General features: G+C 38.2%; 1 protein-coding gene across 1 annotated transcript; it reads left to right on the top strand.

Moving 5' to 3' along the window:
* Positions 1 to 61: 61 nt before the first annotated feature.
* Positions 62 to 1,352, top strand: LOC142633996 (protein UNUSUAL FLORAL ORGANS-like). The gene has a single exon (XM_075808258.1). It carries the CDS (start codon positions 99 to 101, stop codon positions 1,209 to 1,211), a length of 1,113 nt encoding a protein of 370 aa, XP_075664373.1. The 5' UTR covers positions 62 to 98; the 3' UTR covers positions 1,212 to 1,352.
* Positions 1,353 to 18,728: the final 17,376 nt, after the last annotated feature.

Raw genomic sequence — 18,728 nt, forward strand, 5'->3', positions numbered from 1 at the left:
ACATCATCACCTTTGACATATATGCATTTATGTGGGTACTTTATGCAAAGATAAAAATAAAAATAAAAACCTTTACTCATTTGCTTCACACAAACACAATGTGGAGCAACCTTCCTTCTGATCTCTTAGCCAACATCTTCTCCTTCCTCTCCCCAGACTCCTTGGCACGAGCCAGCTCTTCTTGCCGGCACTGGCACACGTGTGCCAAGGCTTACACTTTGAGCACAACCTCTAATAATTTGGCATGGTTCTTGGCCATGCCAATTCAGCGCAATCATACACCCTTATCCTGTTTTCTTCACGACCCAATTCTCAACAATTGGCATGCTCTCTCTCTTGACTTTCTTCCAGGCCCAGTTCGGCTTGTTGGTCCAATTGGTAGCCTTGTTCTTATAAGACCAACAAGTTCTACATTTCTCCAATTGGCTATTTGTAACCCATTTACTAGACAATTTAGGCACCTTCCTATGTTGAACATTACAAGGACTAACCCAGCCGTGGGTGTTATCATGGTACTAGATTCGACCCAATCTGCTCCATTTCCTTTCTTTAAGGTTTTCGTGGCGGGTGGGATGTCCGAGGCGGTGGCGCCACGTTGCAGCGCCACGTACGAACCCACATTGGAGATGTACGACTCGCGACACGACACGTGGCAAATTGTGGGGCCCATGCCGGTCGAATTTGCTGTGAGGCTAACGGTTTGGACACCCAATGAGAGTGTGTACTCAAAGGGGGTCTTGTATTGGATTACCTCAGCTCGGGCTTATAGTGTAATGGGGTTTGAGATTGGTACTAACACATGGATGGAGTTGAATGTGCCAATGGCGGACAAGCTTGAATTTGCCACACTAGTGAGAAGGAATGGGGTGCTAACACTTGTTGGTGGCATATGTGATGGAGAGGCTTGTGTATGGGAGCTTGTTGAAGGGTACAATTGGAGACTAGTTGAGAAGATGCCAATTGAATTTGGGATAAGATTTTTAGGTAGCAAGAGAAGTTGGGGTAGTACAAAATGTGTAGGTAGCGATAAGGCTATTTACTTGTATAGAGATCTTAGGTCAGGAATGGTAGTTTGGAGGGAAGTTGTTGATAAGGGTGAATGGGAATGGTTCTGGGTTGAAGGTACTTCCATTGGAGGAAAACAAGTGCAAACTTACCCAATTAAAGGAGTGCTTCTTCAGCCTAGTCTTGCTCCCTCATGCATATCCTAAATTAATGAGGCCCATTTGGGCATGTGAATTCTCTTTTTTAACATCAATGTCACTTTATTGATATTGATTTTCTTTACAAGTGTAATGAATAATGATGTTTCTTTCGCTATAAAATAATAATCGTTTTCCTTTGTAAATTAATTCCTTTCACAATAGTCAGACGATAAGTAATTTTTTATGCTGATTGCCATATTTTGCATTCGGTAATTTTCTCCTCAAATGTTTTTCATATCAATTCTTATTTTATATTTCCTATATAGAATAAGCTTTGTACATTGCACCACAAACTCCAGCAAGAAAAATAACTATATATTCCATGTTGTGGGTACAAAAGGGGGTGGTATGTAATGGAGACAGGTGTAAAACGTACATTGCCGAAGTGCAATGTATGCTTTGGGATTGGGAAACTGATGAAGAATCTTGATGTTTTAAGGCAAACCAACCAACCCAGACCAAAATTTGGGTTAGTTTTCTCAAGTGGAGGAAATAAAGAGATGGGATGGACCGCTATGGCTATTTATTGGGCTTCTAGCCTTCTACGTGACGTCCATTGGGAAGACTTTGGATTATCAAAAACGATTTCATTTTTTTTTTCTTTTTTAACTTTAACAAAATGGAGGGAGAGAGAGACAAAGAAGAGAAAATGAAAGAGAAGGAAAATTTTTGAAAATCAAATTCATGACATCTTTGAACTAACATCAATAGACTCTTGCCAAGAGTCTTGTAGTTCAATTGGTACCTTATGATATTTTCAACAGAAACATCGAAAGTTCGAATCTTTCATCCCCATTACAAGTAATAATTATCGAATTATTATTAAAAATATTAATAATAAAAAAAGAGTATTAGTAGGCTCTCTATTTTTCTTTTTTTAGCTGAAGTTTATCTAAATTTACTTTCAAAGACTTTACATGAAGTTTAACGCATTCTAGCAAAAATAAAATAAAAATCTAAGGGGAAGTACATTTATATAAATAAAAAACCTACAATTTGATTCTTGGGACACATTAAACCCTAAATTTCTACCGGGACAATTTAAACCTCATAGTTTCACAAATATACCGAAAAACCCCAATCTGGGGTTTAAAGTGTCCTATTTATGAAAGTGTGAGGCTTAAATTGTCCCACTCAAAATTGTGGGGGCTTTAATGTGTCCTAAGTATAAAATTACAGGGGTTTTTTTTTTTTTTACATACTTTCCCTATCTACGATTTTTTTTGTTCCATCTAGCGAGACAGTGTTGCTCAGCATTTGATTTTTTTTTTTTTAATTCCCACAGACCTAACTTTGAGGAAAATAGTCCCCCCCTGGTTGTTAAAATTCTGATCTGGATCCTACGATTTTACGATCCCATCTATCCAAAATGACCCGAATCTCTTAAGGATCTTTGCGATCGTTAAGGATTGATAGGATTATACGATTCTGGCGATCCCAAATGACCTTGTCCCACCTATCCAAAACGATCCAGATCTTTCAAGAATCTTTGCGATCGTTCAGGATTGGTAAGATCATACGATTTTGGTGATTCCAAACAACCTTAATTTCTTGTAATCTTCTTTAACTTGACAGAAGGCTCAGTTGAACCCAAATGAAAAATAAAATCCCAATAGACCAAGTTTTTCCACTCTAATGTAGAGAAATTGTCAGTTGGACTCAAATAAAAAATATCTCTATGAAGTGTCACGTTTTGAGGTTTTTAGCCTCTTTAAATGATGCTTACAAATGAATGTAGTGATGTATGGTAATTATATCAATAAATGTATAATTTATGTGATTATTTAACATACCAATGTGCGTTTTTTGTTTTTTTATTAAATAATGTAGGATCTTACAATTCATGATCCGATCCGATCCTACGATCCACGATCCCACCTACCTCCCACGATTCTACGTAGGATCCCGATTTTGACAACCTTACCCCCCCTCCCTCTCTCTCTTCCCAAATCAATTACATACGAACATGGATAGAATAATGTACGGGCCTTACCCCCCGTCAAGCCCAATCGCCCTAAGGCCCATGAAGACTAACTCTTATAGGAGCCCCGCGCTAATCACACATGGTAACGCACGTGCCATCCGAGAGTTGTGAGCTCGGAGTGCTCAAAGCAACCTGTGACGTGCCCCTGCTGAGCACAAAACTTACATGCGGGGTTAATCCCAACGCCACTATCATTATCTCCTTCTTGCCACCAAACATCCACTTAGATGAAACGGTATTGGACCTCCCTTCCATTGCCTAGGGAACACCCCTGCCGAGAATCAAACCCAGTGTTGGAGCTAGTTCCAATGCCACTCTCATTTCCTCCCACTCCTAACTAAACCCCCACCTATGGGTAATAGTATTGAACCCCTCCTTCCACCCACGAGGGGAATAATCATAACCGTTCCTCTAAGTTTGGCTATAAATAGGCAGGGAAGATTCAGTTAAGGGGGTTGGTAATTTTAGAGGGAAAAGACTAGAGAGAGAGCAATATCAATTCTCCCTAAGGAGGAAAGGGGAAAGTTAGTGGGAAAAGATGGGAGACTCAGTAAACGAGCCCGCCGAGCATAGCGCCACCCGTGGTAGGAAATCCAAAAACCCACCATACAAATAGATTGCGAGCCCAAACTCCTCTAAGGCCCAGCAGCCTTACTTTGGGCCGCACAATTGGCGCCGTCTGTGGGGATCTCCTACGTAGCTGTGGTGCTATCTTGGCACGCTTGTAAGGATGTCTGGAAGCAGACAGAGAAGCCATGCAGAGAGCGGCACTGGAGGGTCGTTGCAGGGGTCTACATGGCGAGAAAGGAGGCAAAAAAGTCAGGAGAACAAAAGGCATGAGGAGGTAGAAGAGTCCGGGCCTGGAGAAGGGTCGCACCAAACCCTCCGGACAATGTCTGACACCTCAGGCCGCAGCTGCCTTTGAATTTGAATTTTTGTTCCATCTAGCGAGACAGTGTTGCTCAGCATTTGATTTTTTTTTTTTTAAATTCCCACAAACCTAATTTTGAGGACTCGTTTTTCGGCCCACATGGCATCACTTCATTGGCAACTCATGCCACATCAACGCATTATTGATTTTTTGGGTAAATCTCTATGAAGCCCAAAATAAGCTTATATCTCATGGATTGGGCTCACATGGCCCACAAGATCCTTACTTTAAGAGGCGAATTCATGGTCCCCATTTCCATTTCATCAATTGGGATCATAACTCATAACATCATCAACATCAACATATGAATCGGGCTTAAGTAATGAATCAAAGCTCACGACCTATATTACTTCTCTCACACTCATGGCAAGCAGCTTCTTCAACAAGAGCCCATATTCACACAAAATGACAATAAAACCCGAGGTATGTCATCTCATCTTCGGCTTATGATCCAAGCTCATAAGTCTCTTTGGGGAAAATTTGGGAGTCGTCGTTTGGAGGGCCAAGAGGTATGTTTAGTAAAGCTCCAATGGTTTAAAGTTGATAAAAGAAACATGTTACTTGGTATGTCTTCTTCAACTCCCTAAACTCTGACAAGTTCGTGTGTAGTGGGTAACATATGGTAAACATCTCTTACCACATAGCACTTTAGATGATAATATTCCCCATTACTCTTTTCCTAAAACTTAATATTCATCACGTGACACATACTCAATATCCCCAGCCATCTAACTGCTGGGAAAATAACTGTTCATTCAATCCCCAACTGTTGCTATACAAATTTAGAAACTTCATTATATTATTCTACATAAACTACATTACTGCTTTCAGCTAAAATCCAATTCAAACACATGGCCTAATCTGATTGGCTATCCTTTATCTCCAACTATATGCAAAATATTCATGATATCACTCATACCCAGCTGCTGTCTGCCACAATCAGACCATATATTTCTCTACCAACTGCTAGAGCAAAGCATAAAAAACTTTTCTTACTCACCAAGATTAAGTTACAACATAATGGGACCCCTCATCAAAACCTCAAGGGAGAAGAACTCTTTCACAAACCTCTCTTTTCTCTCTCCCTAAGCTCTGAATGAAGTTATGAGATTTTAGTCTCCAAATCAAGAACAAAACTCTTCAGCCTTTAGCTCATAAATGCCCTTCAAAAGTTCTCATACATCCCAGCAGAAAATTCCAGTAGCAAATCCCAAGAGTAAATTCCAGCAGCAAATCCCAGCAGTTTTGCTAAACACACTACAGCCCTATTACCTCTCTTATAGTTATTCTCTCACTCTCCATATTCAGAAAATACACCTATCTTACTGCTCCTATCTCCAAATACCTAAACACATCTCTATACTCTTCTCTTACAAAATCTTTCCTCTTGGAAAGCAATCTCTACAACTTCTCCAATGGTTATAATCTCATATTTTTACTATCTTTAACCACCATATCTTTCATATTTCTATATATCATACATAATACAAATACTACATCCCACAAAACATCCCTTTCTTCACTTCTCTTACACAATCTCATACATATTTACTACAACATTACATATGACTCACTACACTCTTCTAAACTCCATTCTCATACTCTCTCACTTTGAAGTTCTACTGTTTTGCTGCTCATAAGCACATATCAATACTCTTTTCTATCTCTCTTATAAAAGCTCTTCTCATGGAAGATATAAACTTTTATTACTAAAGCCCTTCTCCTAGAAGGCACCAAGATCTCACATCAAAGCCCTTCTCATAGAAGGCATAAATTCATCTTACATAAAACCCTTCTCTTAGAAGGCACATATACTCCATACAAAAGCCTTTCTCATGGAAGGCAACACTACTCATAACTTCACAATAACTAAAGGAGCATTGTCAATAGAAAAACTCATTTAAGTGCATGATAAGAGAAGCAAGCTTAACTAGCCCCTACACACAGCTGGGCGTACTCTCTCTCCCTCTAGTTGCACCCATTTTTCCCCTTCGATCTTGAAGTTATTATGGCAAACTGTCTCTCTACCGCTGGGGCCAATCTGCTGGGATATCATCAACTCACAAAAGCTGTACAGCTGAGCTACGAACCATACAAAGATAAGTGACTTTACTTCCTTATCTTTAAATTTACATTATTGAGCACATGAATACTTCACATTTAAATACATTTTACTTTATTCCAACCACCATTACAACCATTAACCAAGGCTTAAACTCATTTAAATTGCATGATAAGAGGGTCAAGCTTAACTAGCCTCTACCACTCGCACTCTGCTATAATCCTATCAGCTTACTGATGCTACACGACTGGGCTACAAATCATACAAAGGAGGGGCAAGCTTAGCTAGCCTCTATTGCTGACAGTTTACTAGAATCCTATCAGCTCATTGCTGCTACACAGCTGGGCTATAAACTATACGAAGATAAGTGACTTTGCTTCCTTATTTTTAAATTTACATTATTGAGTACATGACTACTTTACCTCTAAATAAATACTACTTCATCTCAACCGTTGTTACAACTACTAATCAAACTTATTATATGAAGCACATGTTACATATTTATTCAACCATTATCGTGATTCTTAGACTTTGGCTTTAATGGTTTGGTAGGCGTAAAAGGTACACTGGTAACCGTTGGACCACGTGGCCCAATGTTGAGTTCCAGGATGCAACTCCCCAAAAAGAACCCGAGCCTAGCAAGGTCACCCCTCCAAAGGACCACACGTGGCCAAGCAACTGAAAAAGGCCCCCAAAAATTTGGCGACTCCGCTGGGGATATTCACTGTTATACATCATCCCAGCCACAGACGGCCTCAGCAGCAGAAAACCCTCTTCATTCCAGCCACAGAGGGCCTCAACAGGGGAAACCCCTCTTCCCGCTTGAGATATTCACTATTATCAGTCATTCCAGCCATAGAGGGTCTCAGCAGCAGAAACCCCTCTTACCACTGGGGATATTCCCAGTTATTCATCATCCCAGCCACAGAGGGCCTCAGCAATAGAAAACCCTCTTACTGTTGGGGATATTCACTATTATACATCATCCCAGCCATAGAGGGCCTCAGAAATGGATTACCCTTATTTGGTTGCACTATTACCCCAGTAGTTCAACATCAGAGGGCTTTATCATCAAAACCTCATACAGTTGGGTAGATTTATTATTGTCTAGCAATCCAACAACAAAAGGTCTGATCAGCAGCAAGCCCTCATGCTACTAGACATATTCATTGCTATCCATTACTTCCGCAGCAGTAGGCCTCATCAAGCAGAAAGCCCTCATTTTGCTAAACAATCTATTTTCTTCCCCAACAGTTCAATCAAAAAAGCCCCCAGCAGAAAACACTTCTTCAACTGGATGAATTATTACATCTCAAATCCCTATTTTCCCATTCACCAAATACAAAATACTCAAATATTCCCCACATATACTTTCCACATATTACCCAAATACTCTCTATACAAGCCCCATAAATCATTTTGGGCTCATACAAATACTCACCATACCATTGCCATATTGAGCCACAAAATTATACCATCTCTATAAAAAAGCTCAAACTCATTTACATTGTGGGCTAAACCCAAAAAAGGCCCAACAAAACCCTTTACTAAGTCCATTGCTACACGGAACCTCTAAGCCCATTGCTACACAGCACCTTATTAAGCCCGTTGTTACAATGGCACCATTCTAAGCCCGTTGCTACACAACACCTTACTAAGGCAGTTGCTACACGGCACCTTTCTAAGGCAATTGCTACACGGCATCTTACTAAACTCATTGCTACACAGCACCTTACTAAGCTCATTGCTACATGGCATCTTACTAAGCTCGTTGTTACACGGCATCTCTAAGTCCGTTGCTATATGACACCTTACTAAGCTCATTGCTACGCGGCACCTTACTAAGCCCATTGTTATACGGCACCTCTAAGTCCGTTGCTACACGACACCTTACTAAGCCCGTTGCTACACAACACCTCTAAGCCTGTTGCTACATGACACCTTACTAAGCTCGTTGCTACACGGCACCTTTAAGTCCGTTGCTACACGGCACTTTTTCTAAACTCGTTGCTACACGGCACCTTACTAAGCCCATTGCTACATGGCACCTCTAAGCCCCTTGCTACACAACACCTTTACTAAGTCCGTTGCTACACGGCAATATTTTTTACAAAATCTTAAACTATTTTACAAAACTCAAATACTAATTTGGCACCCATTTTACATAGCCCAAAAACTTTTTTTGGCACTTAATTTACAAAGCCCAAATACTATTTTGGCACCCATTTTCCAAAGCTTAAATACGATTTTGGCAACCATTTTCCAAAGCCCAAATACTAATTTGGCAACTATTTTACAAAACCCAAATACTATTTTGGCATCCATTTTACAAAGCCTAAAATCTATTTTGGCACCCATTTTACAAAGCCCAAAAACTATTTTGGCACCCATTTTCCAAAGCCCAATAACTTTTTTGGCACTTATTTTACAAAGCCCAAATACTAATTTGACACCTATTTTACAAAGCCCAAAACTTTTTTAGCACTCATTTTACAAAGCCCAAATACTAATTTAGGCACCCATTTTACAAAGCTCAAATACTAATTTGGCACCTATTTTACAAAGCCCAAAAACGTTTTTGGCACTCACTTTACAAAGCCCAAAAACTAATTTGGCACCTATTTTACAAAACCCAAAAACTTTTTTTGGCACTTATTTTACAAATCCCAAAAACTATTTTGGCAACCATTTTACAAAGCCCAAATACTTTTTTTGGCACTTATATTACAAAGTCCAAATACTATTTTGGCACCCATTTTGCAAAGCCCAAAAATGTTTTTGGCACTCACTTTACAAAGCCCAAATATGATTTTGGCACTAGTTTACAAAGCCCAAATACTATTTTGGCACCTATCTTACAAAGCCCGAAAACTATTTTAGCACTTATTTCATGAAGCCTAAAAACTATTTTGGCATCCATTTTACGAAGCTCAAATACTATTTTGGCACCTATCTTACAAAGCCTAAAAACTATTTTTGGCAATTATTTTTAAAAGCCCAATATTATTTTGGCAACTATTTACAAAAGTCCAAATACTATTTTGGCAACTATTTCTAAAAGCCCAATACTATCATTGGCAAAATTTTATTAAAAGCCAAAATACTAGTTTGGCAAAATTTTACAAATACTCAAAAGACCAAATACTATCATTGGTAATATTTTATCAAAAGCCCAAATACTAGTTTGGCAAAATTTTACAAATCCTACAAAGCTCAAATATTAATTTGGCAAATTATTTTACAAAGCCCAAATATTATTTGGCAACTAATATTGTGTTATGCTCAAAGCCCAAAGTTAATACTGTGGCAATGATATATTTCAAAAGCCCATGATTCAAGTCCATGGCAAAACTACCTTATCAATAGAATTCAATCCCATACTAAAAGCCCATGGCTCAAGCCCATGGCAATTACTTATCAAAGCCCATGGTGAATCTCATGGCAATTATCTCTATGTTACTAACATACAGGTTATCATTTGAGGCCTGCATTCAAAAGGTGGAGAACTTTGCAAGAGAAGTTTCTTAATCCATCTCAGATCATGCCAACATTTTGCTATATTGCTATTCAACCTACTTCCATTGCTACATGGGGGATCTTTGCAGAAAAATGTTCTCATTAAGGTTCACTCTTGTTGCCCTCCATAAGCAAAAATCAAATCCAAAGCTTACTTGAATGCATCTAGCAATTCCATGGCACTATTCCAAATTGCCTACTGTTGTATCTTCACATTACACAATCTACCCAGCTACTACAAAGGTCTGAAAAGTTACTGCATCAGTGAAAGCCTTGCACTGCTGGGAATACTCCACAGTCCTCGTTACTTCTGATCATAACCCAACGAATGGTGAAAAATGCAATTAGCCAATGGCCAACAACTTGACAAGAATCCATCTACCGTTGGGAAAGATGACGTAGTCTCCAAATTATCTACGTCCAACAAAGGATCATCCATCAACATTTCCAAGTGGCACCCTTGATTCTTACTTAAGGGCAACAAGAGGTTCAACTAAACTTACTTCCTAAATACAAGGTGAAAGCTGCCACCATACCATTCTATTACTGGATTCAGACCATCGCCATCAATCTGGTATTTCCTACCTTACCGCTGGGACTCATGTCAGCCATACTTTCCTAGAAGCTGCCAATGCTATTTCCTTCATAGACAATGTCACAAAGATCAAATATTTTCAATCATTATCATCTACTCAACTGTCATTATGTTCAGCAAATCACAAAGTCATCCGGAATGATGAATCACTTATTCAAATCAAGAAAAGATTACCCCAGCGGTAAACTGACACACACCCAGCACCTTGTCTGGGCAGACTGAACAAACCCCAACTATTCATATTCAGAACTCTAGCAGATCCATCAATCTATATAGCTATCCCCAACAGACAGACTTACTGATCTAGCATGCTTAATCAAGATCATTACCACAAGTACCTACACTATTTCAAACAACAAAGTGCCAATTTCTCTACTGAATTTGTCAAGGTACTCCTCACTTGCTAATACATGCTTATCCGATGCCTCTCTACACTTGGGGGCTTGGTCTTATCAATCCAAAAGCTCCGTCTCCGAGGGCTGCAATTGAATATTTATCACAATAATATCAATGGAGGCATTTCCACTATACATATCTATTGGTCCAGCAGCGGCCAACTCTTTTCAAGAACACATTACTCATCAATTTGGCACTCTCACAAAATTACGAGCAACAAATGAAGCTTTATCCATTGGAGTACTATTATGTCAAGTCGTGGCAATTCCACACACCCTCTTCAAAGCCGTGGAGGTCCCACGCACCCTCTTCAAAGCCGTGGTAGTCCCACGCACTATACTATCGAAATCATAGCGGTCTTATGCATCACTCTGCTGGGATCTTTGCAAATGTCATCTTACACTTGGGGGCTTGGTCTCTCACTATCTATTTGAGAAGACTACATATAGATCTACATGAAGAGCAGTCACTCTACCAATTAAATCAAATCTACTGCCCCAGTTATGAAACTTTCTGCTACATTAAATCTCTACATGTCCAGCAATACCTATTTTATTACTCCAGCAGCACCATATCCAGTAGCAATCCTGACCAGCTACAGAATTACCTTGCTGCTCTCACTTTAGCAGCACTGCACCTAGCTGCAATCCTGATCGACTTCAACGTTGCCCTGCTGCCCTCAATCTAGCAACACCAAACCTAGCTGCAACATTACGTTGCTGTCTTCAATCCAGTAGCACCAAATCCAGCTGCAACATTACGTTGCTGCCTTCAACCTAGCAGCATCATCTCCAGCAATCAACAATCTCAGATTGGCTCATCTTAAAAAAAAAAAGTCTTCAAGCAAACTCTCTACTCGTGCATGCCCTTGCAATACAAGCCCATGCACTCAAGGGGCTAAATGTTGAGGACTCTTTTTTCAGCCCACATGGCATCACTTCATTGGCAACTCATGCCACATCAACGCATTATTGATTTTTTGGGTAAATCTCTATGAAGCCTAAAATAAGCTTATATTTCATGGATTGGACTCACATGGCCCACAAGATCCTTACTTCAAAAGGCGAATTCATGGTCCACATTTCTATTTCATCAATTGGGATCATAACTCATAACATCATCAACATCAACATATGGATCGAGCTTAAATAATGAATCAAAACTCACGACACATATTACCTCTCTCACACTCATGGCAAGCGGCTTCTTCAACAAGAGCCCATATTCACACAAAATGACAATAAAACCCGAGCTATGTCATCTCATCTTCGGCTTATGATTGAAGCTCATAAGTCTCTTTGGGGAAAATTTGGGAGTCGCGGTTTGGAAGGCCAAGAGGTATGTTCAGTAAAGCTCCAGCGGTTTAAAGTTGATAAAAGAAACATGTTACTTGGCGTGTCTTCTTCAACTTCCTAAATTCTGACAAGTCCGTGTGTAGTGGGTAACATATGGTAGGCATCTCTTACCACATAGCACTTTAGATGATAATATTCCCCATTGCTCTTTTCCTAAAACTTAATATTCATCACATGACACATACTCAATATCCCCAGCCATCTAACTGCTGGGAAAATAACTGTTCATTCAATCCCCAGCTGTTGCTATACAAATTTAGAAATTTCATTATATTATTCTACATAAACTACATTACTGCTTTCAGCTAAAATCCAACTCAAACACATGGCCTAATCTGATTGACTATCCTTTATCTCCAACTATATGCAAAATATTCGTGATATCACTCATACCCAGCTACTGTCTGCCATAATCAGACCATATATTTCTTTGTCAGCTACCAGAGCAGAGCATTAAAAACTCTTCTTGCTCACCAAGATTAAGTTTCAACACAATGGGACCCCTCATTAACACCTTAAGGGAGAGGACAAAAGGGAGAAGAACTCTTTCACAAACCTTTCTATTCTCTCTCCCTAAGCTCTGAATGAAGTTATGAGATTTTAGTCTCCAAATCAAGAACAAAACTCTTCAACCTTTAACTCATAAATGCCCTTCATAAGCTCTCATACATCCCAACAGAAAATTCCAGTAGCAAATCCCAACAGTAAATTCCAGCAGCAAATCCCAGCAGATTTGCTAAACACACTACAGCCCTATTACCTCTCTTAAACTCATTCTCTCACTTTCCATATTCAGAAAATATACTTATCTTACTGCTCCTATCTCCAAATACCTAAACACATCTCCATACTCTTCTCTTACAAAATCTTTCCTTTAGAAAAGCAATCTTTACAACTTCTCCAATGGTTATAATCTCATAATTTTACTATCTTTAACTACCATATCTTTCATATTTCTATATATCATACATATTACAAATACTACATCCCACAAAACATCCCTTTCTTCACTTCTCTTACACAATCTCATACATATTTACTACAACATTACATATGACTCACTACACTCTTCTAAACTCCATTCTCATACTCTCTCACTCTGAAGTTCTACTGTTTTGCTGCTCATAAACACATATCAATACTCTTCTCTATCTCTCTTATAAAAGTCATTCTCATGGAAGGCATAAACTTTTATTACTAAAGCCCTTCTCCTAGAAGGCACCAAGATCTCACATCAAAGCTCTTCTCATAGAAGGCACAAATCCATCTTACATAAAGTCCTTCTCTTAGAAGACACAAATACTCCATACAAAAGCCCTTCTCATGGAAGACAACACTACTCATAACTTCACAATAACTAAAAAAGCATTGTCAATGGGAAAACTCATTTAAGTGCATGATAAGAGAAGCAAGCTTAACTAGCCTCTACACACAGCTGGGCATACTCTCTCTCCCTCCAGTGACACCCATTTTTCCCCTTCGATCTTAAAGTTATTATGGCAAACTACCTCTCTACCGCTAGGGTCACTCTGCTGGGATATCATCAACTCACAGAAGCTGTACAGCTAGGCTACGAATCATACAAAGATAAGTGACTTTGCTTCCTTATCTTTAAATTTACATTATTGAGCACATGAATACTTCACATTTAAATCCATTTTACTTTATTTCAACCACCATTATAACCATTAACCAAGGCTTAAACTCATTTAAATTGCATGGTAAGAAGGTCAAGCTTAACTAGCCTCTACCGCTGGCACTCTACTATAATCCTATCAGCTCACTGATACTACACGGCTGGGCTACAAATCATACAAAGGAGGGGCAAGCTTAACTAGCATCTATCGTTGGCAGTCTACTAGAATCCTATCAGCTCACAGCTGGGCTATAAACTATACGAAGATAAGTGACTTTGCTTTCTTATCTTTAAATTTACATTATTAAGTACATGACTACTTTACCTCTAAATAAATACTACTTTATCTCAACCGTTGTTACAACTACTAATCAAACCTCTTATATCAAGCACATGTTACATATTTATTCAACCATTATCGTGATTCTTAGACTTTGACTTTAATGGTTTGGTAGGCGTAAAAGGTACACCAGTAGCCGTTGGACCACGTGGCCCAATGTTGAGTTCTGGGATGCAACTCCCCAAAAAGAACCCGGGCCTAGCAAGGTCACTCCTCCAAAGGACCACACGTGGCCGAGCAACCGAAAAAGGCCCCCCTAACACCTAACTTTGAGGAAAATAGTCCCCCCCTGGTTGTCAAAATCCTGATTTGGATCCTACGATTTTATGATCTCACCTATCCAAAATGATCCGAATCTCTCAAGGATCTTTGCGATCGTTAAGGATTGATAGGATTATACGATTCTGGCGATCTCAAATGACTTTATCCCACCTATCCAAAACGATCCAGATCTTTCAAGGATCTTTGCGATCGTTCAGAATTGGTAAGATCATACGATTCTAATGATTCCAAACAACCTTAATTTCTTGTAATCTTCTTTAACTGGACAGAAGGCTCAGTTGGACCCAAATGAAAAATAAAATCCCAATAGACCAAGTTTTTCCACTCTAATGTAAAGAAATTGTCAGTTGGACCCAAATAAATAAATCTCTTTATGAAGGGTCAGATTTTGAGGTTTTTAGCCTCTTTAAATGATGCTTACAAATGGATGTAGTGATGTATGGTAATTATATCAATAAATGTATAATTTATGTGATTATTTAACATACCAATGTGTGTTTTTTGTTTTTTTTCTTAAATAATGTAGGATTTTACAATTCACGATCCAATCCTACGATCCACGATCCCACCTACCTCCCACGATCCTACGTAGGATCCCGATTTTGACAACCTTACCCCCTCCCTCTCTCTCTCTCTCTCTCTCTCTCTCTTCCTAAATCAATTACATACGAACATGGATAGAATAAAAATTTTGAAATCAAATCAAATTTGATGAACCAAAATTGAAAAATATCAAATTTAAGGGACCAAAGTGAAAACAACTAGTCCAAATTTTAAGGGTCAAAAGTATAACTTAATCAAGATTTTAAAATTGAATTTTACCCAAAATTATAATTTGAGAATTTCTTATGTTAATTTTCCTTGATTGGATAATAAATTTTCTTCAAAAAATATGTGAAATTTGGATACTTTGAAAAGTTTATGTTCAAAATTTCACGAAAATCTCTTCTTTTTTTATGCAAAGGGGAATTTGATTTAATCATAAAGATAATTAATATGTTTGTATAGCCATTAGCAGGGCACTTTGTATGAGTGCCTAGTTGCATTGCATCACTTAAGTAGTTGTCATACCCAATTTGGGCATGTAGCATATTTCAAAAGGTTGTCTTGCTACAAGCTTCCTGGTTTTGCTAGCCCAGTCACTACTTTATATGAAAAGGATGGACGATCCACTCTCAAGCTAAAAGGTTCTTGCAATCATCAAGTAAATGGACAATTTTCGGTACATAAACACCATCCATTGTTAATCATTGTAAAACTAGAATTGAATCACCATGAAGATAAATATTTAAAACCCATATTCTAAGCTAGGGGTGGCAAATGGGTGGGTTGGGTTGTAAATGGATTGGGTCATAAATGGGTTGGATGTGTAATTACCCATTTATCCATTTATGATCCATTTATATATAAATTAATTATCCATTACCTGCCCAACCCATTTAATTAGTAACCCGCCCATTTAACCCAATATGACCCAAATAAATAAATAACTTGTTACTAGATTTTCCCATTAAGTTAGCAACTACAAAATTTCTCATAAACCAAACAGGACCCTTGAAAATCATATTAAAATCTTTTAGCTTTATAACAACATCAACCACTTCATTTTCATTTATTTTCCCAAACTTTCTCACAAACCAAACAGAATTTCTCCTCACCCAAACCAATACCTAGCTAATCAAACAATCTTTTAAGCAAACAAACAAATACTCATAGAACTAACTTGAACTTTAGTCTAAACTCTGAAATACAGTTTTTCCCTAATTTTCTCAAAACTTTCTCGGCAACCAAATAGAAAAATGAAAAAAAAAAACTCATGTGTCTCATGTTTGACCCTCCATTCTTGAACTCATCGTACAAATCCTGATCTTCTTCTTCGTTGTTCTCAACGTTGAGCCCTTCGTCGTTGTTGTTGTCGTTTTCGTCGTTGACTCGAGGCTTAGCCGAAGGACCTTTCTCCATGGCGTCCATGCGCTTGAAATAGACCCAGGAGGAGATAAACCTCGAAACGGGCATGGATCTCCGTGCAGTACTGTTTCCTTAGCTTCTCCATCGAAACGAGCATGGATCTCCTGCCAGTGGATCGCCTTCAAAGTCCCCCACCAGAGCGAATACCATTTCTTGCCATAGGAGTCGATCAGCACGACGAACTCCAATTCCATCCTCGTTCTCTCTCTAGAATTTCCTTTTGTTTGGCTATTGGGAAAATTTGAGGGAAAGTGTTTGGGCTTAGAAATCTAGAGGTTAAAGTGTTTGGGAAAGTGTTTGGTTAATGAGAAAATCTGAGGTAGAGTGAGACTGAGGGCTTTGGGCTTAGAAATCTAGTTTATTTAAGTTTTTAGATTTTAGAAGGGTTTAGTGGGTTTATTTAATTTTAAATTTTAGATGGGTTTAGTGGGTATTAGTGGATTTATCCATTTATACCCATCTAATTAAATAACCAAATGGGCCTTTATCCATTTAACCCAAATACTCAAATGGGTTGGGTTAAGACTTATCCAAATAAGATGGGTAATGGGCGAATTCATGGATATGGATAAAAATTACCACCCCTATTCCAAGCTAAGGTTGATCCATATCTAACAGCCCCTATTTAAGCTATATTATTAGTTTTAATACCAAACTTTGCATAAAACCCTTTTTTATTCATTGCCCATTGTGGTTTCAAAGTACTCCCCACCCCCAAGCTAAATCAGGATTTCCCAATGATGTTACATATGGCTCTTTTGGGAATCTTCATTGAATTGATTTAATTTCTCTTACTTTCAGGTTTTTAACAGGTACAGTGAAATAAAAGTCTAAAGCTAAATCAAAGGATAGTTTTGTGCATAATTTGAGATTGCAAGCTAGAGGGTGCATGAAATTTTTTAAATAATTTTGTTTTTAACCCAACCAAGAGATATTAATTCTAAATCCCCTTTCTCTCCTTGCAAATTGTAATAGGGAAAAAAGAAAAATCAATATTAGAAAGTCTCAAGTAATTGTTCCCCATACTTATTTAACTTGCTTTCTTGTATATGAGATAGAATTTCCAAATATAGACTTTTAAATACAAGGAATCATATTTGTTCGAACAAAAGAACCAAGAATACTTTCTTTCTTTCTTTTTTTGAGAGAGAGAGAGAAAGAGTTTCAACCTATGGTGGCCACTTCTGATAATAGCATTTTATCATCAGACGAAGACACCAATCGGTTTTTTGTCTAGGTAAGAATTTAACCCAGATCTCTTATTTAATCATCAAAAATTTTACCAATTGAGCTAACTAAAACCCACAACAACCAAAAATACTAAACTCTTAACTGTGACACAATCCTTTATCTTTTCCAATTTTCTTTCATGTAATAATTAGGATTTGGACTCCAAATAAATCTATCAATATTTTATTCTATATATGTAATAACACTGGTTTTGACCAAAGCTTTATATTTCAGGACTCCAAATAAATCCGTCAATATTCTATTCAATACATGTAATAACACTGGTTTTGACCAAAGTTTTATATTTCAGGACATTGACCGATTCTTTTAAGAGTTCAGGTCCCTTTCACTTGTTAGAGAGAGAGAGAGAGATCAAATTCACTACATGTTGAAAATAATATGATCAAATTGACAGTGACTCTAAAATGTACAGATCAAAATGATATTTTCACCACTTTTAAAATGTCATTCGAATGTAGAGATATTTTCACCAATTTTAAAATATGTCATTAGTGCTAGACACATGCAAATTGTAATAAATCTAAAACATTGGTAGAAATATAACATACATCATGCAACTGTTGTTCAAGTGATCTGTAAAGAAAAATCCACCCTAGAATAATGAATTAGAAAGGAATCTTATGATCTATTGGGTATACCTTACCCTTAGATTAAAAAAAAGAAGCTTTTTTCGAATGTTAGACTAGAAATCTCTTCAATTTTAAAGTTGATATTCTATTTATACTTTTTTCGAGTATCATTGAGAGATAATTGTCAAGTGAATGTTCCCCAAAAACAACACCTATCCACTAATTAACATTTTAAGAAAGAATACATACCGGCGTGATTTCGATCCAGTGTTTGTGCCAGCCCACTAACTCCAGGAGGGGGTACACCAAAGACAAAGACAGTCCAACCAAAGAACAAGGGCACAACTTCGCGGCTTTATCTGCCGTTACACGAGTACTTATTCATATTCGTGGAAGGCAAGCCACCCTAGGAACAGTTTATGGATAAGAAGTATTGTCAACTAGAGGGAAAGCTCTATCAACTCCTTATCCCACTCATGACATTCTTGACCTGGAAAATCCCCCTTGGAATACCTTATAAGCTGGGGGGGCAATCGGTTTGACTATCAGCTGCTCCCCGCCCATCAGCGAATGGGAGCCCTGCGAGCTGCGAGTGGAGAAAACGAGCCATCCTCCCCCACCTTGGGCAAACTTGCAAT

Source organism: Castanea sativa, chromosome 5, assembly GCF_040712315.1.
Source record: "Castanea sativa cultivar Marrone di Chiusa Pesio chromosome 5, ASM4071231v1".
In the NCBI taxonomy this organism is placed as follows: Eukaryota; Viridiplantae; Streptophyta; class Magnoliopsida; order Fagales; family Fagaceae; genus Castanea; species Castanea sativa.